A 26560-nucleotide genomic window follows, 5' to 3' on the forward strand; every position below is an offset into this window, starting at 1 on the left:
ATATTTTTCGAATTTTACTTCCCCAACTTAGACAATTGTGTTCCGATCCATCACATATAATTCAGATTAAAAAAACATTGAACTAAAGGCTGCAATGTAACAAAATAGGTAAAAGGCCGGGGGGGGGGTGAATGCTTTTGCAAGGCACTGTATGTGGGGACACAGTCCACTATACAGAAGAAAAGCAGCATTTGGGGAGCAGGAACACTGTAGGAAAAAGTAATAACAACTGGCAACCATAAAAGGGTGCCCCAACTTACTACCATTTACTAAAAATTAAAGTACGGTGTTATTTTTAGTAGAATGCCCCTTGGTACACCTTCTAGCATTAACAGTGCTAAGAGTTCAATTATTCTTACTCTGTTATGGAACCTGGCAGGTCTGTACTTCCTTAAACTTAGGTTATAAACTGCATAACTCCCAGGATGCTTAGCATCCAGATACAAGCGCACATCTTCAATGTTATTTTTGATGGCAGATTCTACACCTTCTGCAGGAAAGGACATGACTAGGATATAAACAAAGAAATAAATCACTATTAAGTGCATAAAAATTATTTTGAACAGAAATTTTAGAATTTATAATGCACTATAAGATGAACCCATCACAAAAAACTGGAGTTAGACTTACCAGTAACTGTTTCGAGAACACTTCCAGGACAGCCCATGAGAGAAGCGCCTCCTCCAAAAGGAATAGGGAACACATCACCAATACACTTTAAAAGGCAGCCCTCTGCTGAACTGGTCAGTTTTAAACAAGAACCGAAGGACAAAATCTTAAAGCATATACAAACATAAACATTAACATAAGGACGGGAACCAGGCTGTCCTGGAAGACTCCTGGAAACAGAGCTACCAGTAAGTCTAACTCCGGTTTTCCCCAGTCATCTTCCAGGACAGCCCACAAGAGGATTAGTAAGAACTTACTATATTAGGGAGGGTCATTAAAATCCAAAGACTTTTACCACCCTTGGAAATACCATGATTATCATAGATATGGTGGGCCCAGTTATCTTAAATTCTCAATATAGACTAGCCCCAACTACTATTCTGGAGATATATAAACCACCATCCTATATATGATATAAACATAAGGATCTGCTACAAAGACATACGTCTAGTGACTCTCCACCCCCCCCCCCCCCCCCAAATCTACATCCTTATAAATGAATGTGACAAAGCGCGTGCCTTGAGACATTTTCCCTTCAGGGACCCATCTTAAATTTCCACAAATAACATGTTATATACACACACACACCTTTGTTATATGGAGACAGCGCTGATATTCCAAGCAATGCCAAAACCCCAAGCTAGGGTGCACCCACTGCCACCTAAAAAAGACTAAGCAGTAGGTAGGGGGTTTGCCTAAAATGCTGACCTGACAACTGTACTTTACAGATTATGGGATGCCAAAAATCCACTAGAACAAGCCTCCAAATGCACCCCTCTTTCTGCTAATTGGAGCACATACATGCTTAATTGCACATGCGCGTATTTATTTGCACCTGCAACCAGATCACTTATTGCAATCATTGCTGAAGATGAGGAAGCGCTGCTGCTTGCTGTGTTTGTCAGAACCTTATGTAAAGTAGTAGAAGGTATGCAACCAAGTTGCTACCCTTATGTTCTGCCTTTGCCAGCCATGACTTTTAGCGCCACTTGCATGCTTGGAAAACATGCAGGACTCTGATGGCATGGTTGGATCTGAACCGATAACCCCAGGGCCTCCAGGTAGAAGCACCAAGCCACTGCACTGCCTATGCAAATATGGTTATACCCCTGTACCAACATTTCTTTTGGCACAAGGACACACTACATAAACGCAGCAATAATAGGACTTTTCTAACAGCTTACCTGTAAAATCCTTTTCTTCGAGTACATTACGGGACACAAAGCCACAGTATTTACTGAATGGGTTATATAGGCACCTCTAGGTGATGGACACTAGCACACCCTAGACAGGAAATATAGCCTCCTATATAACCCCTCCCCTTACTGGGAGTACCTCAGTTTTGTAGCAAAGCAACATACTTGTATTAGAAGAGGGGAGTGACTTCTGTGTCCCGTGATGTACTCAAAGATAAGGATTTTACAGGTAAGTTGTTATAAAAATCCTATTTTCTTTTTCGTACATCACGGGACACAGAGCCACAGTATTTACTGAATGGGATGTCCCAGAGCAATACTATCTGAGGGGAGGGAGACACAAACAAAAGTAGGGCGTAATCAGACCTGAGGACCTCGTACCACTGCCTGCAGCACACTGCGCCCAAAGGCAATAGCCTAATGCCATCTCACATCCACCTGATAGAATATGGTTAATGTATGGACAGAATACCAAGTTGTGGCCTTGCAGATTTGAGCCATGGAGGACTGGTGATGCACTGCCCATGAAGCACTAACAGCCCTGGCGGAGTGCGCTTTGATTTGAAAAGGTGGAACTTTCCTCTTCAAACCATAAGCTTGAATAATTACCTGCTGAATCCACTTAGCAATAGTAGATTTCGACACTGCCTGTCCTTTTTTAGGACCTTCAGGCAACACATAGAAAACATCCGTCTTGCGAATCTGAGCAGTCGCCTCCAAATAGGTTTTGACCGATCTCACTATAGCCAGAGAATGTAGTGACTTTTCTTCAGTAGAACAATATCCTGGTTTAGATGAAAACCTGAAACCACCTTCGGTAGAAAGCAAGGATGAGGACGCAATACTACTCTATCCTTATGAATAATTAAATATGGCTCTTTACAAGAAAGAGCTGCCAGTTTTGATACCAATCTTGCAGAAGAAATGGCTACCAGAAAAATTAGCTTCCTTGTCAAAAGGACCAAGGGAATATCTTGTATCGGCTCAAAAGGCTGTTTCTGTAATGCCGACAGAACTAAATTCAAGTCCCAAGGGTTCAGGGGAGCTCTAACCGGTGGATTAAGCCACGTTACACCCTGTATAAAGCTTCGGACCAAAGAATGCGTAGTAAGCGGACGTTGAAACAATACTGACAGGGCCGAGACCTGGCCCTTGATAGCACTCAAGGCCAGCTTTATCTGTAACTCCATTTGCAGAAAAGCAAGGATTCTCCCTATGACATACTTTCTGGGATGCCAACCCCTGGATTTACACCAGGAGGCATATGCCTTCCAGACTCTATAATAAATCACTCTGGAAGCTGGCTTCCTTGCATTAATCAAGGTAGAAGTTACTGAGCCTGAAAGCCCACGATTCCTCAAATTGTGGGTTTCAATAGCCAAACCATTAAATTTAGCGTTTGTAAGGTAGGATGGAACACTGGTCTCTGCAATAGGAGGTCTGGACCCTACCGCCATGTTTACTATTTCTGCATACCAAGATCTTCTGGGCCACACTGGGGCCACCAGAAGCACCGACTTCTTTTCCTGCTTGATCCTGTGAAGAAGTCATGGTAGCAGCAGAATAGGCATTTATATGCATAAATTAGTGAGAACTGATCCCATGGAGTCACCAACGCATCTATCCCGTATGCAAGTGGATCCCTTGTTCTTGACACAAAGTTGTCGATCTTGTTGTTGAACCTGGACACAAACAGATCTACATGCGGTATCCCCCATCTTTGGCATACAGCCAGGAAGATGTCGGGATGAAGAGACCATTCCCCTGGGAACAACTGCTGGCGACTTAAGTAGTCCGCCTGCCAGTTCTCTACCCCTGGAATGAAGATTGCCGATATGCATGGCACATGCTTTTCTGCCCAGATTAGGATCTGGTTTACCTCTCCCTGGGCTGCACGACTCCTGGTGCCACCTTGGTGATTGATATAAGCCACTGCTGTGGCATTGTCAGATTGGATCCTGACAGGACAACCCCGCAATCTGCATGTCCAGGCCTTTAGCCGCCCGAATCTCTAGAATGCTGATGGGTAAGGCCCTCTCGGTTTTGGACCATTTCCCTTGGACAGTCGTCTCTTCCAGAACTGCTCCCCAACCCGAAAGGCTGGCATCTGTTGTTACCACCTTCCAGGTAACTGGTAAAAAGGATTTCCCTTTCCGCAGATTCTCGGGTACCAACCACCAACTGAGGCTCTGACGCACAATTGGCGACAAGCGCAACGGAAAATCTAGCGCCTGGACTTTCTTGTTCCAGGCAGAAAGGATATTGTTTTGCGGCAGTCTTGAATGAAACTGAGCATAGGGAACCGCTTCGAATGAAGCCACCATCTTTCCCAACAACCTCATACAAAGGCGAATAGAAGGACCCTTCTTTGCCCTGACTACCTGAACCAGCACCTTTATGGCGCTGATTTTTGCCCAGGGTAAAAACACCCTCTTCTGGGTTGTATCTATAACCAGACCCAAGTATTCTAGTCTTCTTACAGGTTTTAAAGAAGACTTCTCTAGGTTGAGGACCCAACCTAGGTATTCCAGGTATAGAAATTGGTGGAAAGAGGTCAGCACCAAAGGACATAATATACAAATGTACCAACATCCCTGAAATTAGTAAGCAAGAAATTCATTGAGAATGGGTTTTTAAGGGTACTTCATATTCAAAGCAAAACAAAAGTTTTGTAAAAATATATAAATCATTTTTTCAAAAAAAAACAAACACACAAAACATGATAAAAATATGACTACAGTTGCATCCATGGTCCTGGGTATGCACACCTATCTCAACCCTGACCTAATGAGAGAACTGAAGTTGCATATAAATGATTCCTACGTCCTGAAGTTTCGACATGTTTTGCTGGAGCGGCTTCATCAGGAAAGGGACGGAGGCATTCAATTAATAAATGTTAAAAAGCAGCAAATTGTGCATAACCTTAGGTGTATAAAGAGAAGACAAACAAAAATGAATGAAAACATCACAATACATAGAGGAATTTTTAACACAATATAACATTGTTAACATTGTAGATGCATGGTTCATATTGGTGTGCAAAGAGAGAGAGTACCCCCAACCCAAAAAACAAACAAAAAAAAAAAAAAAAAACACCAGAGCTCAAACCCCGTACCTTAATAGGTCCTGGAGTGAGCACCGTGGGGGGGGGGGGGGGGAATGATTTCTCGCTTATATTGACCGAGTATTGATAAGTGTGATGTACATGCATGGCCTTATTTGACTTGTTTGTTATTCAAAGTCTCGGAGAGAGGGGGTTTTGTTTTTTTGTGTTTTTTTTTTTTTTTCAGGATAGACATCTGCCTTACCTGGATCCTATCTTGTCCTTGTCTTTTGACTCCCGTACGGAAGCCCAAGGGTGTGCACCGGGACTAGCAGCATACCCTAATGGGTGATGCTGTCCTGCTGCATGCACGTCCTGAGGTGCTCTGTCCTCTACGGCGTCCCGGCTATATATTACACCTTCCAACACTGCAGGACAGCTTCCCTGTCCTGCACTATCTGCAGGGCTTGTATTTTCGCCCTGCTTGACTGGTAACCAGATGTGGTCATCTATTCCGGTTTCCGTGTATCAGTCCGTGTTGCTTGCACCTCCCCCTTTGCATCCGAAGGGCGCCTCTGCGGCGTGACGTCACACGCCGTTTTATGGCACCACGGGGGGGGGGGGATATTTAAACCACAGACAGTGCAGATGCTTTTAGACACTGCCCGGGAGCTCATGAGACTACACGGCTGGGATTTTAAGGTAAGTTATTCATTTTGATGCCCAAACTGACTATTCCTGTTTGGAAGTTTGAGGGACTTTACATTGATAAATATACATCTCTTATGTTGCAGAGACCGTCTTGAGCCAACTTTTCTTTTTGGAAACTTGGCTTTGTCATTCTCTGCTATCCCCATGCATCTTCTCAGTTTATGTGTCTGAGAAAGACTGGAATAGCTCGGGAGTTAGTCGTTTTGAGGTGAGAAGGTCTTTGTTTTACATACTTTGAAATTGTGAGGTGGGGTTTGGTGACTCTCGTACAGTATAGTGCTTGACAGACAGATATATGCTTTACTAGTTTTTGTAGATGGCGTCTATCCAGTCACACAGAGTAAATACACCGACGCCCCTAGTGGCTGCCCTGTCCGTATGAGCTCCGGGCGTGTACATCATTATAATTACAGAGATACGGGAGTGTGGTGAGTACGGTTCATTCATAATTGGTTTTGGACTGGTGCTCCCTTCACCCCTAAAATGATTTACCCTTACTTTGATGTATAATTTATTGCAGACACTGCTGCACCTTTATCTACTTTACCAATTTGAAAATTACATCCCTCCCTACGGGAAGTCTGACACTTTAAGGACAAGTCTTGGGGCCTAGGCAGCAGGGTTGCCCTGTCTTTCCCCCCCCCAGCGGTGCTCACTCCAGGACCTATTAAGGTACGGGGTTACTCTCTCTCTTTGTACACCAATATGAACCATGCATCTACAATGTTATATTGTGTTAAAAATTCCTCTATGTATTGTGATGTATTCATTAATTTTTGTTTGTCTTCTCTTTATACACCTAAGGTTATGCACAATTTGCTGTTTTTTAACATTTATTAATTGAATGCCTCCATCCTTTTCCTGATGAAGCCGCTCCAGCGAAACATGTGGAAACTTCAGGGCGTAGGAATCATTTATTTGCAACTTCAGTTCTCTCATTAGGTCAGGGTTGAGATAGGTGTGCATACCCAGGACCATGGATGCAACTGTAGTCATATTTTTATCATGTTTTGTGTGTGTTTTTTTGAATAAATGATTTATATATTTTTACTAAACTTTTTTTTTGCTTTGAATATGAAGTACCCTTAAAATCCCATTCTCAATAAATTTCTAAGTATTCCAGGTAGTTGACTGTGGTGACCAAGCTTTGGTCTAAGCGGGCTACTGACCGGTCTATTAAGAGCAGGTCGTCTAGGTACGCTATAATCGTTATACCCTGGGCCCTTTATCTGGCCAGAGGAGGAGCCAGGACCTTTGTAAACACCCAAGGTGCAGTAGCTAGACTGAAAAGGTAGAGCTACAAACTGAAAATGACGTTTTTCCACTTCGAAAAGCAGATATTTCTGATGAGCGGGGAAAATAGGTACATGCAGGTATGCATCCTTGATGTCTATTGATGCCAGAAGTTCTCCTCCTTGTAGGATGGAGACTACTGATCGGATTGATTCCATGCGAAAAGATCAAATTTTTAGGAACTGGTTTAGATCTTTGAGATCTAGGATGGGTCTGACATCTCCATTTGGCTTTGGCACCGTGAAAAGGTTTGACTAAAACCTCAAACCCTGCTCTTCCATGGTAATCACCATGATTACTTTTTGCTACAAAAGTCGCTCCAATGCTAGAAAGAGACTTCTTTTTCTCTGGGTCTTTGGGAACATTTGATCTGAGGAAACGAGGAGACGGGAATTCTCTGAACTCTAGTTTGTAACCTAGAGTTATTGTGGAGACCACCCATCTGTCCTGAAAATCCTCCTGCCAGACCCTTGAGAACTGTAGCAGTCTTCCCCCTACTCGAACGAGCGGGGGCGCCCCTTCATAAAGAGGCCTTAGCGTTCTGTCTTGTAGATTTCCTCCCTCAGGACTTTTTTGTCCCTGGGTTGACTCTGAGTTTTACCTCTTGAACCTGGCGGTGAAGGCCGTCGCCACTGCCTGGAGGCCGATGCCCCTGGCACTGGAGAAAGAGCTAGTTTAAGTGAGGGACGTTTACTCCTTTTCTTAACTGGCAAAAGGGTACTTTTCCCTCTTCAGATTTTGTGGATATAACTGTCCAAATCATCCCCAAACAGCCTTACACCACGGAAGGGGAAACCAGCCAGGTGCATTTTGCATGGCGTTTTCAGCTGACTAATTTTTCAACCACAAGATTCTACGCATATGCACCAACCCAAGCGTAAGGCGAGAGGTCTGAAGGATAGAATCTCTGATTGCGTCAACTGCAAAACACAAAGCCGCTGGCAGGTTGGCTATCTCCCGGACCTGCTGTTCAGGGAAAACCTTGAGCACCTGCTTCAAGTGATCTCTCAATAATTGAGAGTTTAACAAGACTCATGGCCACTCATTAAAATTAGAATAAAAGAGGTTTAACCTTAAACTACCTAGAGGGTTCTTTACTGTAAGAGTGGCAAGGATGTGGAATTCCCTTCCACAGGCGTTGGTCTCAGCGGGGAGCATTGATAGTTTCAAGAAACTATTAGATGAGCACCTAAATGAACGCAACATACAGGGATATACATTGTAATACTGACACATATTCACGCATAGGTTGGACTTGATGGACTTGTGTCTTTTTTCAACCTCGCCTACTATGTAACTATGACATACCCCAGTTGCCGCCACTGCAGGTTAAGCTACTGAATCTGCCAAGGAAAAAATGTTTTTTAACAGGAATTCCAATTTTTTATCGGTTGGATCCCTAAGCATTTGAGCGTTGTCAACAGGACAAGTCAAACTTTTATTCACAGAGGATATAGCGGCGTCAATTGCTGGTATACCCCACATCTTTGTGAATTTTTCCTCCATAGGATAAAGTGTTGAAAACTTTTTAGGAGTGAAAAAATGTTTATCTGGGTGATCCCACTCAGAATAAATAAGCTTTTCCAGCAAGGAACGAACAGGAAAAGCATGCGCAGCTTTAGGAGGCTTCAGTGAACCCAAGACGTGGGCTTTTCAACCGACTCAGTTACGGGTAACTTAAATGTGGAGCGGACCATTTTAGTAAGATTGCACCAGTAATTTCTCAGCCTTTAAAGCTGAAGAGGGTCCTTCCCCACTTGATTCCTCAGAAGAAGAGTCATCAGTCTCATCCCAGTCCTCTGAGGGGGATTTGTCTCCCCTTTCCCAGAGTTCCTCTGTTTGAGGGTCCTGGGAGTTAGAAGGGGGCCTAATGCGTTTTCTTCCGTTTTGTGAAGATGTGATTAAGGCCATTACATCTTTCCTCTAATCCACTTATGGCAGAGAAAAAAAAATCTCCTGAGTAATATATACTGGGGATGAAATGACAGAAGCAGTTGCAGCCCCTGACCCCGACGGCTCACTCTGACCAGCCTCCCTAGGTCTTTCAGGGGGAGATAACGTTGCCAAGGGGGGGTCCTCAGAGCCTGAGGGAGATCCCTTTGAGCCCCTATTTTTCAGGGTATTTGTACCTCCCCTGCTGCCCATAGTGCTAAGCACAAATGCAGAGGTAATACCAGAAATGCACCCACTGCTAAGCAAAATAGTCCAGCAACTGCCGCTGCTATCAAGGCTCGGTCTGATGCTAAGTAAACGTTGCCTGGGAATGCCTGTGTCACCCACACTCACATGCCATCCATCTGCTCTGTGTCCTTCCTTGAGCTGAGTGCACCTGCAAGAAGGGGCACCTTTATAGCCTTGTAAAGCCCGCGTTGTGGGCGTTAAACCATGCAGATGTCGCGCTAATGCTCCGCCCCCCTCCTCCGACCACCCCTTCTGCCCCCCCCGTCTTTTTCAAACAAAAAGACCGCTTTTCCCACGTGAGCCCAGGGCTCCGATCGGATCGCACATGGAGGGGAGGCTGGGGCGGAGGAGAGAGAAGGGGCGGAGGAGAGAGAAGGGCCGGTAGATGAAGAGCTGCCGTAATGGCGCCTCTAGCCTGAAGGAAGCTGTGGGGGGACATTCCTGGAAAGAAAAAAAAACCCCTTCCCATATCCTACTTGGAGCATGGGCTTGGAGGAAGTGTGTGGCTTGTGACACAGACGAGACTGACAAGCATGGAATCAGGTATGTGCTCTTGACAGCCCCCGGTGGCGACTTTAGGCATAGCAACATTTACTTAAAGGAGAAAACCCACAAGAATTAGAAACATTCCTTAGGAATCTCCATTACCTTATCCAGCTGCAGGGTTCTGTGGTAACAGACCCAATCTTCACTGCTCACGGTGGGCTCCATTAAAAAAACCTTCAGGAACCGGGGCCCCTTGTTATCGGGGGATCCACACTCCTGGGCCTGCACCCCGCCAGGAAAGTATGGCTGAAAAAAACAAATACTGGATCCCGGGGTCCAGCTCTCTAAAAAGAGAAGCGTTACAGGTAAAACCTTGTTTCTTCGGACAGGAGGCCTGGGTACCAATCAATTCGGCCTGGAAAAGGCACTTTGAATGGATCCGGTTGCATGGCCTGCACCAAAGATTTCTCCAGTGGAACTCAGCACAGCACATCTTTACTCGTGACCAACACCTTAGACACTGGCGAAAAAACGGAGGTACTCCCGGTAAGGGGAGGGGTTATATAGGGGGCTAAACTTCCTGTCTAGGGTGTGCCAGTGTCCATCACATAATGGTGCCTATATAACCCATTCAGTAAATACTGTGGCTCTGTGTCTCATAATGTATGAAAAAGAAATCAACTATCATATCCTCTACACATGAGGCCACGGAAAAGGTATTACATTTTGATATGAATGCATAAGTACAACGCATGACCTTCAGACTTAGGGTTGCAAATGTAAATTTATTGCAACACTCTACACTAATTAAAGCAAAGCAATTCCATAAAATGCCTTAAAACATTGAAGAGACAGAGTTTCTATCCATGTGCAAGGAAGCACTGAAGAGGGAACCACTGTGGTACAAGATATGAGTGCTGGGGGTATCTAAGTAGAGCGCATGTAAAAAGCTGTAGCGTTAATGGTTCTAGCATTACACTAGTGCTGCAGAGCAAGCACATGACATGCTCTATATGTTCTAAATAGATGACACGTTCATTACAAGGAAGTCATGCAGAGTTCTAAAACTGTGATCTAGGATGGTTAACGCCAAAAGAGCCCAAGAATCACCCATGGCCTTTCAGGCCTAGTGTTAAAACACTAATTGGCTGCAGAACTTTGTTACCAAACTGTATAAAACATTACTAAGATGGTTAACACTGTGGAATGGGATGGACATCAGAAGTACATGAGTACAACACATATCCTGGCAAGGGCTTATAGTGTAACTAGCTGCAACACCAGACTAAACCAAGTGCTGACATGCAGTAGGGGACATTACATAAATATATTAAAATCTATGCAATATATCAGTGCACACACATATACATAGACATAGGTTAATATGATGGCGAAAAAAAAAAAGTTAAATATCCACTGCTGACACTTAAAAGCCCTGCACTAGACCCCTGCTGTGCCCCATTGAAGACATAAGCCTCTTCTGCAGCCTTAGCTACAACAGATTATTCAGAGAAACATCCAACCTTTGGAGTACCTCTAGAGGCTACAGGTTGGCACTAAGCAGGGGTGAAATACAGCAGCCAGATGTATCAATAAACCCTGGACCTGAACAACTTAGGGTCTTGGCCAGAGTCTAAGCATAAGAATGCCATGTAAACATTATGTGACTCCACATACAAAACTGGTAGCACAAAAATGGTTACCACACATCAGGCCCAAGATGTACAATATACAATCTTAGGCTCAAAAGAGACTTGTGCCAAGGCTGTACTAGAATGTGTATTGAAAGATAAACCCCACATAACTACTGAGGTTTGTATGGTCAAATCCCAAGTGAGTGAAAGCATAGTACACTAGGGGACAAGGTTCATCAAAAAGCTCTGGAGTTCACACTTCCTTCCTCTCAGCTCTGCACTAGTGGAAATGGAGGGCTCTGTAAGACAAGTGGAGATTAAACTTCTGCCAGCTGAGTTGTTAATCGACTGCAGATTGCCCTGTCTGTAGGAAGGCAAGCCAAAACACCTGTGAGGCAGCCACACCCAGGTAACAGATAACAATGCAACTCCACATGCAAATCCAGTAGCGCCAAAATGGTCATCACACTCAAGATGCAAAGTATAACATTAAACCTTAGGTCTAAAAGACAGTCTTGTGCTAAGGCTGTAAATTTACCATGAGACAGACCTCTCCACTGAGAGTTGTATAGTCAGATCCCAGGTGAGTGAAGACAAAGTATACCCAGTAACCAGTCCTCCATCAAGAGCTTAGGAGTTTACACTTCATCCTTCCCGACTCTCTAGTGGGAATGGAAAGTTTCTGTTAGACAAGTGGAGATTAAAAACTTCTGTCAGCTGAAATTACCAAACTGCAGATTGTACTGTGTGTAGGGAGGTAAACCAAACACCGGTGAGGCAACCACACCCAGGTAACAGATAATAGAAACAATTAGGGCTAATTAATGTGCTCTGTGAGCCTAGAGAAGATTGGGGGAAAAAAAAAACACCCCAACTTTCTTCTCTCTAAAGCCTCGTACAAACGATCAGATTTTCGTCCGGGAATTGTGTGATGACAGACTGTTTGCCTAAAATCCGACCGTTAGTATGCGCCATCAGACAATTGTAGGCCAACTTTCCGACGACAAATGTTGGATAGCAGGCTAGTAAATTTTTGGAGGACAACGGTCTGTTGTCAGATTTTCCCATCGTGTGTACACAAGTCCACCACACAAAAGTCCAAAGTACAAACACGCATGGTCAGAATCAATGCTCACCAAACACGACCTTAGCAGAAGGTACCAAAAGGGTGGTGCTCAAGAGCTGAAATTCCTCGTAGAACGTCACTACGTTCGTGTTTGTTGGCCGACAATTGTGTACTGTTTGTATGCAAGACAAGTTCACAGCACACGCCCTTCGGACAAGTCTGATGCTTTGTCTGCGGAAAATCTGATCGTGTGTAGGAGCCTTTAAGCTCTACACATGTTATTATGCAAACAAACTAGTATAACTAGCATAACTAGCATGCAAAAACACTGGCACTTTCCTCTAAATGTCAAGTCTACTGGATAGTCCCAAAAGACATCCACATCTTCTAGGGACAATAAACCCTGAAGATTTACTGTACTGTGTTCCCTTACTGCCAGGGCATTTAGCAACTATACAGAAAGAATCAACATCCTCTCCCCTTAAAGCAGAGGAAGATGTCTTTTTACTGGACCTATTGCATGAATCCAGCTGAGAAGGCGTAGTGGGGCCAGTAAAAACCCCACCCAAACCACCTTCTAGGGATCCCCTACAGCCTGCTGCACAGGGGTAGGGGATCTTGGCACTAGTCAGGTTCATTATCCTCCCTGGTAAATAGGGGAGCCCAACGGTGCCCTGTCACATTAACCCCAACTCCAGGGGACCCAGGTGACAAATTACAGGCTAGGTGAAAACCTAGGAGCAAACAGATGAAAGTAGGTAGGTACAGCAACCTCCATCTTACCTGTGTCCTGCTGGTGCCAAGGGCGCCTGTATCTGCCTGAGCTGTAGTCTGTATTGAGCTCAAAATGCAGCATTGGCTCCTCCACCTGTAGCTTCCTGACAGCCTGTGCTTGAAAGAAATGCTATTGAAAGGCACCAGATAGCCCTTCCCCTGCTACTGCGCCGAAAAAGAGGCTTGGAGCTAGAGCCTCTGGCGCCTGGAAATGACTTCTCCCCTACCAGGATTACTTCCCGTGCATCATCCGGTCACATAGGAACACAGACAGGCCACATTCCAACATAGCTACTGCGTGAGCCCCTGCCCAAAAATGTCCTATAGTGCAGACAGTGAAGGCACCCAGACACTTGGACAAGGAACCCACGCTGCCTATGTCGGTTCCTGTCAAGGGGGTATGCCACTTCCACTCATGGCCTTCGCCAGGCACAGAAGGAGAAAGGGAGCCAAACTACCACCTTCCCCCGAGGAGTGGTCTTGGAGGGTCATCTTGCAGAAAATCCTACTAGCTGCTCCCATTGGAGTCAAGTAGGTAAAGATGTGGGTGGAACAAAAAGAAAGCCAAAGAACAGAGGCATCCCTCACCCAGGTACCGGGTGATGCATCTCCTCCATCTGGAGGAAACACAAAAAACTGACCAGTTCAGCAGAGGGATTGCCTTTTAAAAAGTGTATTGATGTGTTTCCTGTTCCTGTTGGAGGAGGTGCTTCACTCATGGGCTGTCCTGACAGACTGGGGAAAGATGTGATTTTTTAGGCATTTCTAAATGTACAGTAGATGAACTAAGATCACAGCTATATCACTTAAAGAGGATCTGAACCCAAAAAATAAAACATTTGCAATGTTATAGGGAACATTTACAAATGTTAATTGTTTCTAAGCATTACTCTGAAAAAGTATACCCTAAATAGAAGTATGTAGCGTTTTATAATACTTAAAGTGGATGTAAACCCCATTCATGAAATCTGACTTGGGCACATAAATCTGTAGTATTTACCTAGCTCTCGCCAAAGCCCTTAGTCCTGTGTCTTTCTGCTGCTCTGTTCCTCTGTTATCTGCATGATAAGTTCTGACAAGCTCTCCAACACAGGAGATAAAAGCAGCTGGAAATTTGTGTCTGGGAGGTAACTAGTGCCTCGTTTCCACTGAGCGGAACGGTTCAGTACAGTTTGGAAGAGTTAGAATGGTCTGGCCTATTCAGGTGAGCGTTTCCACTGCAAGTCGGACCGCCAGGGGCCATACGGGGTTTAGAAAAAATGCCTTTGACGTGAGCATGGACGTTTTTTCTGTCCACCAATCAGTGGAATGTATCGTGTGATGCCAGTAGCTCCGCCCTAACCGTACCGTACCATTTTCTTGGCCCCACATCTGAAGCAGGACCATGAATGGTGCGGTATGGTTCGGTTGTATAAGCCGCTTTTATAATGAAAACACTCAAAATAGCGTACCGTACCAAACCAACCCGAACCGATCCGCTCAGTGGAAACGAGGCATTAGAGACAGATAAGTAGAGAACTTGTCTATTCACAGCACAGCTCTGCAAGTTTCTTTATCTGCCTATGTGGAGTGGGGGGATGTGCCTTTCCTCCAATCAGCTCACACACAGTGTATACCAAGACTCGCCTCCCATTGCTGAAACAGGAAGAATTTTTTTTTTAACACTATGTGCACTTTCTAAAGAGTCTAGAAAGCTGAAGAAAGTAGATATACATGTAAAACTTATGTAGGGAGATATGTTTCATCTCTGTGTATCATCTGAGGCTGTTCACTTCACTGGGTATAAGAGAGGGTTTACATCCACTTAAACTATTTTGGCCATACTTCTCTTGTAGGTCCCAGGAGTGCAGTACCCATTTTCAGCCAACAGTGGGCTAAAGTCTGCTGTTGGCTGACGTCACTCAGCCAAAACAGGCTTCATTTAGTCGGGATACACCCAGATGCCTGGACTGGCACCTGGCTCAGCCTCTCAGCAAGCAACTAAGAGCATGAGCCATCCACTCCTGCCTCCTTAACAGCCTAGTGCTCCAGTGAGTACTGGAGGAGAGAGTACAGAGCCAGTGACTGACAGTCACGGCTCTTTGCTCAGAGGGGAAGGGAGAACTGAGCAATCAGCGGTCTTGTATCACTCAGTTCTCAAGGCAGAGCCGGCAGGGAACAGATGAAGCATCGGATCAATGCTAAATTCACCCAGGTGAGTATAAATGTTTGTTTTTTTGAGAGTCCATACATCTCTTTTAAACTTTCCTGTGTCCACACTCTCATAGCTGTATATCTGCAGGTTTAGATCAAAATCACTGCTGCCTCTGACTGCTAGTCTCACAATATTTAGAATGAAATTTGTCACTACTGTACTGCGCACTGTTTTTCTAGCTGAAGACTGACATGACGAAGCACAACCCTGCCTCTACCAAGATGGCCAATATAGCACAACGGGAATTGATGAGAAAATGCTGCTTAACAGAAGAGTGGACACTGGCAAATAAAAAACCGTAGGCCAGCCCAGGACTACTAGTAAACCTCCGCTTTGTAGTAAAGCAGTAAACACTAAAATTTTATTGAAGAAAAGAGAAGAAAAAAAAATGCTAGCTAAAACTAGGTTAGCAGAGCTGAACAAAAGGGGGGCCATACTTCTAGGACAGTAGTAAAAACTGTAGCATGCTGGTAATAGGAAGGGTTATCCTGAGTTGTCGAACAATTTTTCTGTTTGCCAGTGTCCAATCCTCCTGAAGACAGCAGTGTAACCTGAAAGTGAAAGACTTCCTGTGTTCCTTAATGAATGAGAAAAAAAAAAAAAAAACAGCAACTTTTTTTTAATTGACATGTTTCTGTGAAACACAGTCTTTCCAAGAGGTGGGCTGCATCTCACGAAATGTCAACTGTATTTGTTTTTTTTCCAAATCGACAAAGCTTGTGTCAAGTTTTGTGAGTGCCCTTCTAATCAAATATTTTAAAGGAAGCATAAGATTTTAAACAACTGGGTTAATGGTGGGTTGCACCCATTCAACGGACTATGGATCTCAGTGGAAAGTGTTAAAGTGCTCACTAAGTAAGCAACTAAAGCACTTGCAAAGTAGCTATGCTGAATACAGCACATGGTTTTTTTCCCTCCGATTTACATTCCACCATGGAAATGAAAGATCTCTATGATCGTCTCAATTCCCCTGACATGGACATACACTACACCATTTAGCAGGCTCAGCTAAATGTATCCAATATTTTAAAGCCTTTACATTTTTTTTTATAATACTAACTAAAGATTATAAAACCACACTGAACATACCAGCAATTCTGGAAGTGATGTAAGACAAATCCAAATCTCCTTTTGCATAGCTGAAAGATAGAACAAAATTAAATAATTCTATTGTATCATCTTCTATTACATTCAAAGAAAAAAAACTTCTTTTTTATAATCATTATTTAAGTAAATTTCGTACAGACAGATGTGGGAAAAATAGAAATCACTGTTCTTTAGGTTTACTTTTAATCCTTTTAAATCCTGGGGTAAACAAAACCTTGGTCACAGACGAAATTCTGCATTATTGGTATGCAGCAGTTTACTCACAGTTAAACGTTAAATCACAGTTTTTATTACATATGGGGCATTTATTTAGTAAATTATGTTCCCTCAGCTCTCTTTCACCCTTTGGCGATCTTAAAAGTCTCCATAGCGGCCTCTGGCTTATCTGCCTGTTTATGATTCTCACATTGGTTGTGAATAGAAGCAAAAAACACATTGGTACTATCAATGAGCACCTTAATTAAGCAAGTGTTTTTAAACAGCTTTGCTAGTGATCAAAAGCTCTATACCAATCAGGATTCTACACCTGTATAATTGAACCTTCTGAATACATCCCTATATATTTATTTTTATGTGGATTTTTTATGTGAATTTTTTACACATTTGGTGTCACTAATTTTTTATAATTTTACACTATTTTGATTGCTGGATTTTATAGGAATTTTTACTCACCGCTGGATTTATTTGACTATTTATATTTATTCTTATATATTCATTTTCATGCACATTGTGAAGCGCTTCAAATATCATTATTTAGTGTTCCATTGTGGCATCAACATCTGTCAGTGTCTGCCGGTAGACGAGCAACGTCTGTCATAGTGTACAAGTGCACAAAAACACCTGTCAGCGTACCAGTGTCCCACCAATAGATAAAAAATGGAAAAGCGCCGCGCTTTTCTTTAGTAGATTTTTACTTATAAATAAAAAATCGGAATAAGGTCTGATGTTAGATAATGTAGATAATGGCTGAAGGTACTACTTGGATGTTGCGCCTCTCTATGTGGCTAGGCTGGGATAAAGTTTCACTTCTGGTATTGCAGAATGTGTTTTGGGGTGTAGTTGCAAGTATGCCTATGCCGTGTGTGAGAAATAACTTGTTAATTACATTTTTGTATATGTAAATATATATATTTTAATAATAATAATAATAATTTCTTTATTTTCCGAAGAATTGTGGGAAAAATTACAACGTCAAAAAATTTACAATGCCTCTTACTAAATACCTTGGACTGAAAAGGGGTAATTTGGGGAATATTTGTACTGCGTTGGCATGTTAGGGCCTCAAGAAATTAGATAGGCCGTCAGTACATCAGGTGTGATCAATTTTTAATGATTGGAACAATAGCTTGTAGACTCTAATTTTCACACAGACCAAATAATATACACTCATTTACCAAAGAAATGTAGCAGTGTAAATTTTGGTCAAGATGTATGAAGAAAAATTACTTATTTGCAAAATTTTATAACAGAAACTAAGAAAAATAGGATTTTTTTTCGCCATTCTTACCTGTAAAATCATTTTCTTTGAGTACATCATGGGACACAGAGTTAGGCTAATATTCATTACTTACTGGGTTATACTTCATCTCCAGGTGAATGGACACTGGTAGACCAAAGGTCTTTAGACAGGAAGTGATCCCCTATATAAACCCTCCTATACAGGAAGTACTTTGGTTCAGTAGCAAGCACTGAATCCCCAAAAAAGAGAGGAGGAATCTGTGTCCCATGATGTACTCAAAGAAGGGGAATTTACAGGTAAGTATGACGAAAAAATCCTATTTTCTTTTTCATACATCATGGGACACAGAGTTAGGCCAATAGTAATTACCTGCTGGGACGTCCCAGAGCAATAGCCTTGAGGGGAGGGACACACCCTGCCAAACAATAGCTATCAAACCTTATACGGCAGCCCACCCTCGGTTGCTCGAACATCCACTTGATAACATTTTGTGAACGTATGCACTGAAGACCAGGTAGCATCCTTACAAATCTGAGCCACAGATACCCAATGGTGGAAAGCCCAAGAGGTTCCTACACCCCTGGTAGAATGAGCTCTCACCCTAAAGCTTTATGTTTCAGACCATAGGCCTGAATGACCAATTGATGGACCCAATTGGTAATGGAAGCTTTGGAAACTGCTGGTCTATTCTTGGGTCCCTTTGGTAAAACAAAAAAGGAATCTGATCCTCGGATCTCCGCAGACCTTGACTGCTCGGACAACGTCCAAGGAATGCAGTTGTCTCTCTTCAGCCGAACAAGGCTGAGAGAAAAAAAAAAAAAAAGAGGCAAAATAATGTCACCAATTTTGCAAAAAGGATGGAACAGGTCGTAACAAGACCCTGTCATGGTGAAGTATCAAGTATGGTTCCCTGCACGAAAGGGCCGCCAACTCCGACACCCTTCTAGCCAAGGTGATGACCATCAGGAAGTCTAGCTTGCGTGAGAGCAGGTCTAATGGAATTTCCTTGATGGGTTCAAATGGTTGTTTCTGTAACACAGACAGCACCAAATTCAAGTCCCAAGGACACATAGGTGACCTAATTGGGGGAAGCAAAAAAGTTACACCCTGCATAAAGGTTTAGACCAACGAATAGGAGGCTAAAGGCCTTTGGAAGAATACTGACAGGGCTAAATTCTGACCTATGATTGTACTCAAAGCCAATCTGATTTCCACAGCTGACTGTAGAAAAGAGAATTCTCCCAATCACATATTTCCGAGGATGCGATTTTTTGGCTTCGCAACAAACAATAGAAGTCTTCCAGACCTTATGATAGATCTTCCTAGTGACAGCTTTTCTAGCATTCACTAGGGTAAACACCACTGGTCCTGAAATGCCACGGTCCTTTAACACCCTGGCTTCAATAGCCATGCTGTCAAATTTAGAGACTGTAAATTGGGGTGGATTATAGGACCTTGAGACAGTAGATTGGGACGACGTGGAAGCGTCCAAGGACCGTCTATTGTCAGTCTCACAATCTCCGGGAACCAGGGCCTTCTGGGCCAGGCTGGTGCCACCAGAATGACTGGAACCCCCTCTCTCCGAATCCTGCGCAACAAATGTGGAAAGATAGGGATCGGAGGGAAAGCATAAACTAGGGAGTACTGGCTCCATGGAACTACCAGAGCATCTGCTCCGATTGCCAGAGGATATCTTGTTTGGGACACAAACTGCTATAGCTTGTTGCTGAACCTGGATGCCAGTAGTACTGCAGTGGCATTGTCGGACTGAACCCCACTGTCCAGACCGTAGGGCCAGACGTACTGCCCGTAATTCCAGGACGTTGATGGGCAGGATCTGTTCTGTCCTTGACCATTTCCCCTGAGCTGTGAGCCCCTCTAGGATCTCTCCCCCGGCTGAGAGACTGGCATCTGTAGTCAGTACTCTCTAAGTTACCAGGAGGAAGGATTTTCCCTTTCGCAGGTTCTGATCCTGCAACCACCAGTTTAGGCTTAAGCGTGTCTGAGGAGATAAGAACATTGGATAATCCAGGACTTGTCCTCTCCTGTTCCAAGCCAACAAGATGTCTTGTTGTAAAGGCCGGGAATGGAACTGGGCATAGGGCACTGCCTCTGAGAACACCATCCTCCCTAGAAGACTAGAGAGCCGAATGGAGGGTTGTCTGGTGCCCTTTATCTGACGCACCTGATCCTTCAGGGCACAGATCCTCACGGGTGGCAAAAATACCCTTGCTTGGACCGTATCTAGGATCAGACCTAAATACTTCAGACTTTGAGCTTGTCTCAAGGCTGACTTTTCGGTATTTATGATCCAGCCTAAGCTTTCCAAATACCGCACTGTGCATGTTATGCTCTGTTCTAGAGCCTGTAGTAAGTGACCTCTGTGCAGGAGCTCATCCAGATACCCGAGCACCAAGATTCCTTGGGCCCTTAAAAGACCCAATACTGGTGCTAGGACCTTTGTGAACACCCAGGGAGCTGTGGCAAGACCGAAAGGTAGAGCCACAGAATGAAAATGACGATCCTGTACTGCAAATCGCAGGAACCTCTGATGAGGCTGAAAGATAGGTACATGTAAATACGCGTCTTTTATGTCAATGGAGGCTAGAAAGTCTCCCATCTAGAGCGAGGCTACCATTGAGCAGACAGACTCCATATGAAAGGACTGGATTCGTAGATACTGGTTCAGGGATCTTAGATCCAAAATGGGCCTTGTGTTCCTGTTTGGTTGTTGAACCGTAAACAGGTTCGAGTAAAACCCACGCTTATTTCGCTTACAGGAACCTCTACAATCAGTCCTTGATGCACTAAATGATGTAGTGCCTGAAACAATAAGCCTTTTTGGAGGATCCGAGGGAAACCTCTGAGGGGGAACCCCCCACAACACCAGGTTGTAACCGCGGGATATAGTTGAGGTGACCCACTCGTCCTGAACTATTGTTCTCCAAATGTCCGCAAAGTGCAGCAGCCTTCCCCCCACCCAATAGAGTGGGGGCGTCCCCTCAAAAGGAGAGCTTGGTGCTGGGTTTAGAAGAGTTTTGGACCCAGGGCTTTTTCTGGCCCTGGCCTTGTGGCTTGCCCCTGGCTCTAGTGCCCTGTTGGCAGTTCAACTGCCATGGCGCCAAGAAACTTGAGGAAGGAGTCCCTGAGGTTTTAAACGAGGGACACCTGGTGCTTTTCTTCACAGGAATTAGAGAACTCTTCCCTCCGCAAATCTTTTGGATATATTTATCTAAATGATCACCAAATAAAACGTTTCCCATGAAAGGGGAAACGTGCCAATAAACCTGGGGGACCCCAAAGAGGACCAAGGGGGCTCAGTAACCTCTGTAAGAGGCAACTCAAAGGCAGAATGAACCATCTCGGTAAGAGTCTGGATCAAAAGCCTCTATGACTGAGAGGCAGACATCAATTGGCTATGTTCTTGTCCAGATTGCTCAGAAGCAGACTCATCCGTCAGGCCCTCCACAGAATCCTGAGCTTTTAGCTCTTCCCCATCCTCAACCCATTCCTGCTCCAAGCTAGGAGGCTCTGGGGAGGGGGATCTGTCATGCTTTTTGCCACCCTGCAGGATGGAGGCAATCATGCCAGCAATCATGTGCTCTAACCTGGCTAGGGCTGAGGACAGTTCATCCTTAGTGATAAAGGGTGAAGCAGCAGCGTTGACTGTAGGCAATACCAGATAGGCGCAGCGTACCTGGTTGTAGTATTAACACACCTCAGAAAGGAGACCCTTTAATAGGGCTCACCAAGCCCCTATGCAACAATCCTGCTAAGCACCTTTAGCCTGCCAAGCAACACCTGGTGACACATGTGACCCGGGTAAGGAGAAATGAACAGCTGCAATTGCCTAGTTCAGAGCCTGCTCTGTGTCTCACAGCTGCCTTCTGGAAAGCATGGCATACACAGCTTAAATAAGCTGAGTGTGCGGCGGAACGTTCTGCGCATGCGTGCACGCACACGGTCCAGGCGAACGGGCGCGGCTGTATGACGTGAATCTTCGTGCACCCAGATAAAGACTATGGCACATGTGTGGCTTCACGAAGCACCATGGGCGCCAAACAAACTGCTGAGAAAAGCAGCACTCTTGCGAATACACGGGCGCAATGGCGAACCAAGGCAAAATGGCGCACCAACGTTATACAGGTAAAAAGACAGCCAGAAATAAGCAATGGCTTGGGTACCATTTATCTAAGCATATAGAGCCTGTGTCAAATGGATCCGATCGGTCAATCCCTTGATTTATTTAAGAAGCGTTTGTGGGACTAGAGAACTGGAGCTCAGAGAGCGCAAACAAACGTGCCCATCCACCTTGCAGACACTGGTAAAAAACTGAAGTTCTTCCTGTATGGGAGGGGTTATATAGGGGATTACCTCCTGTCTAAAGACCTTTGGTCTACCAGTGTCCATTCACCTGGAGATGAAGTACAACCCAGTAGGTAATGAATGTTAGCCTAATTCTGTGTCCCATGATGTATGAAAAAGAAAAGGCATTTTTTCCAAAATGTTCAGTCTTTTTTCATTTGTAGCGCAAAAAATTAAAAAAAAAAAACCCAGTGGTGATTAACTACTTGCTTACTGGGCACTTATACCCCCTTCCTGCTCAGACCTATTTTCAGCTTTTAGCGCTCGCACACATTGAATGACAACTGCGCGGCCATGAAACACTGCCGTTTTTTTTTTAGCCTCATTTGCAGCCTCACCATCTCTCAGCAAAGCAGCCTGAACATTAGGAAATCACCGAGCCGTCATCTCCCGCTTACATCGGCATTGGACCAGCTCCTGTGATAGACAGAACACTGGTCCAATGGTGGTGGCGGAGGCGGGAATGTGTGTGAGAGAGACGTGAGAGCCGAGTGGAGAGGAGATGACGGCTCTATGAATTCCGGCGGCGCTTGTCCCCCTCCGAGGTACACTATCGGCATATAGCATGATTTGCCCCCTATTTTCAGGGAAAAAAAGCGCATGTTATACGCCGATAAATACGGTACTTTTTCTCTTTCACTGATGTGCACTGATGAGGCTGCACTGATGGGCACCGATAGGCTGCACTGATAGGCGGCATGTTGAGGTGGCACTGATCAGTGGCACTATTGATGAGGCATGGATGAGCAGCAATGATAGGCGGCACTGGTGGGCACTGATAGATGGTACTGATTAGCAACACATGCTGGCGATAAGGGGACCGATATCTCTCTAATCCCTCTATCAGAAGCCCGCAGCTTTTTTTTCCTTCACGCTGATAGGGAGGGAGTGAAAGGGATGACAGACCATATTGGCCCCATAAAGAATGAGGAAGGAAATCTGGCTACAAAGGATGATGGGGAGATGACGAAGGTATTGAATTTATTCTTCTCCTCAGTCTTCACAAGGGAATCGGGGGGGGCTTCAGTAACCAAAACTCCATTGTTTATCCTCATGACACATCACTGGAAGCACCCTCATGGCTAACAGAGGACAGAATTAGAAATAAACTTGGAAAACTTAACATTAATAAGGTCATCGGGACCAGATGGCTTGCACCCTTAGGGAACTCAGTCAAGTAATTGCCAGACCATTGTTTCTAATTTTTACTGACAGTCTACTGACTGGAATGGTACCAGCTGATTGGAGAAAAGCCAATGTAGCACCAATATTTAAAAAAGGGCCAAAATACATCCCTAGGAATTACAGACCAGTTGGCCTAACATCAATAATATGCAAGCTCTTGCAGGGGATAAGGGACTATATACAAGATTTTAGTAATGAGAATGGTAACATTAGCAGTAATCAGCATGGATTCATGAAGAATCGTTCTTGCCAAACCAATCTATTAACCTTCTATGAGGAGGCGAGCTGCCATCTAGATAAAGGAAGGCCCGTAGATGTGGTGTATCTGGATTTTGCATGGATCGAAAACTGGCTACAAGGGCGAGTTCAGAGGCCGTTGATCAATGGGGAGTACTCGGAATGGTCAGGGGTGGAAAGCGGGGTCCCCCAGGGTTCTGTGCTGGAACCAATCCTATTTATTTGGTTCATAAACAACCTGGAGGATGGGATAAACAGTTCAATCTTTGTATTTGCGGACGATACTAAGCTAAGCAGGGCAAAGACTTCTCCGCAATCTACTCACTAGGGGGAGAACCTCTGGGGGAATCAGGGATGGAAAAGGACCTGGGGGTCCTAGTAGATGATAGGCTCAGCAATGGCATGCCATGCCAAGCTGTTGCTAACAAAGCAAACAGAATATTGGCATGCATTAAAAAGGGGAGTAACAAGCGATAATTCTCCCACTCTAAAAAAAAGCTGAGTTAGACTTACCGGTAACTCCTTTTCTGAGAGTCTTCCAGGACAGCCCATGAGACCTTGGGCTCCTCCTACCAGGACAGGAAACACGTCACCCCCACCAGATAAAAGGGCGGTCCTCCAGGCCCATGTCAGTATTCTCAAGAACCGTAGGACCCTGCAAAACATATGCATAATACACATAACTTCAGACAATACCGGGTGGGAATCCGGCTGTCCTGGAAGACTCTCAGAAAAGGAGTTACCGGTAAGTCTAACTCAGCTTTTCTCCAAGCGTCTTCCAGGACAGCCCATGAGACGATGAGCCAGAACTTACCAGTCTAGGGAGGGACAACTGCCTGAAGGACCTTACGACCAAACGCCTGCTCCTGAGCTGATAGGAGATCCAGGCGATAATGTTTAATGAAGGTCGAGTAACTGGACCAAGTGGCAGCCCTGCAAATTTGTTCCGGTGAGGCACCAGCCCTCTCAGCCCAAGACGTAGACAAGGCTCTAGTTGAGTGCGCAGTAACAAAAGGTGTAGGGACCTCCCTAATTTTGTAAGCTTCCAAAATGGCTTGCTTTATCCATCTAGCCAATGTGGCTTTAGATGCACTATTCCCCTTGTGAACTCCAGAAAAGAGGACAAACAAGGCATCAGTATTCCTAAAGGTCTTCGTGACCTCAAGATAGACCAAGAGAATCCTTCTTACATCTAGGAAACTAAATTTTCTTTCTAAGTCGCCCTGTGGCGAACTACAAAAGGTTGGCAATACAATGTTCTGAGATCGGTGGAATGTACTTGCCACCTTGGGCAAAAAACCTGGATCGGTTCGTAACACAACTCGATCCTCAAAAATCATGAGGAAGGGCTCCCTAACTGATAGGGCCTGCAACTCACTTACCCTACGAGCTGAGGTAACAGCTATAAGGAACACAGCTTTTAATGTAAGTAACTTAACTGACATACTTTCCAGAGGTTCAAACGGAAATTCTACCAGAGTTTGAAGTACTAGGGACAGATCCCACGTTGGACAACTTCTCACCACTACTGGTCTGGCCCTAGAGATAGATTTGAAAAATCTGGCTATAGTGGGATTTTCCAGGAGAGAAAACTGGAGGAACACACTAATAGCTGCCGCCTGTACCTTTAAGGTACTAACAGAAAGACCTTTGTCGACACCCTCTTGGAAAAATTCCAAAATAGACGGAATATCATGAGCTAATCTATCATTTTCAGATAACCATGAGTTAAACCTTTTCCAAACTTTGGAATATATGGCTCTAGTAACTGGCTTCCTGCAATTCACGAGAGTCCTGACTACTTTGTCAGAGAACCCTTGGGCGCTCAGTATCTTTTCTTCAGATACCAGGCCGTTAAGTTTAAGGAAACCACCTGAGGGTGTGATACTGGACCCTGCAATAATAGGTCTTCCCTTTTCGGAAGACTCCACGGAGGCTCTGAAACCAGAGACTGTAGCAGGGAAAACCATGGCCTCTTGGGCCAAAACGGGGCAATTAGAATCAGATCTGTCTCTTCCAGCCGAAACTTCCGGAGGACTACTGGAATCAGCCTGATTGGCGGAAAGGCATAACATAGGCCTGGAGGCCACGGGTTTGCCAGAGCATCGATCCCCAAGGCTTGATCTGCCGGGTTCATGGAAAAGAATATCTCCATCTTGCGGTTGTTTCGGTTTGCGAACAAATCCGCTACCGGATAACCCCATCTCTTGGTGAGGTCTGCAAAGACTTCGGGATGAAGGGACCAGTTGTCTCGGTCTATCCTGTGACGGCTGAGATAATCTGCCAGGCAATTGTTTTTCCCCTTCAGGTGTACAGCAGAAATGGAGGCTAGATTCCCCTCTGCCCATGAAAGGATCTCCTGGGCAATGGACTGAAGCCTCCGGCTTCTCGTGCCTCCCTGCTTGTTGATATACGCGACTGTCGCTATATTGTCTGACAGGATTTGGAGGTTGTGACCCCTGACCTCCATCTGAAAAGACTGGAGGGCTCTCTGGACTGCAAGCAGCTCTCTTTGATTGGATGAGGCCCTTGCCTCCTCTGGGGACCACTCTCCTTGTGCTACTGCATTGCTGAGGTGGGCCCCCCATCCCCAGGAACTCGCATCCGTGGTAATCCTTCGGGAAATGGGAAAGGACCATGGGAGACCTCCTGCTAGGTGCTGACCAGCTCTCCACCACCACAGGCTTCTTTTTATCCTGTTGGGAAGCCAGATCCTTGACTCCAGGGACCTTACGTCCCCGTCCCAGTTTCTTAAAAGAAACCTTTGTAACGGACGCTGACGGAGTCTCGCCCATGGTACTGCGGGAAAACATGAGGTCATAAGACCCACTGCCCTCGACACCTGTCTCAGAGAGACCGACTGGTTGGTCTGCAATGTTGACATAGTCTGGAACACTTTGGTAATCTTCTCCTGAGGAAGAAAAACTCTTTGGTTCACGGAGCAAAAATCGTAACCCAGA

General features: G+C 44.8%; 1 protein-coding gene across 2 annotated transcripts in view; it reads right to left on the reverse strand.

The window, feature by feature from the left end:
• GAK (cyclin G associated kinase) overlaps positions 1 to 26560 on the reverse strand; it is a 181754-nt gene that overhangs the window by 80624 nt on the left and 74570 nt on the right. For both annotated transcript variants that reach the window (XM_073595786.1, XM_073595780.1), the window contains exons 12-13: positions 16337 to 16386; positions 360 to 508 (exon numbers count right to left, since the gene is read on the reverse strand). In XM_073595786.1, the coding sequence (XP_073451887.1) occupies positions 360 to 508; positions 16337 to 16386 (199 nt within the window). The remainder of the gene's footprint in view (positions 1 to 359; positions 509 to 16336; positions 16387 to 26560) is intronic.

Source organism: Aquarana catesbeiana, linkage group LG01 (assembly GCF_042186555.1).
Source record: "Aquarana catesbeiana isolate 2022-GZ linkage group LG01, ASM4218655v1, whole genome shotgun sequence".
NCBI classification, from domain to species: Eukaryota; Metazoa; Chordata; class Amphibia; order Anura; family Ranidae; genus Aquarana; species Aquarana catesbeiana.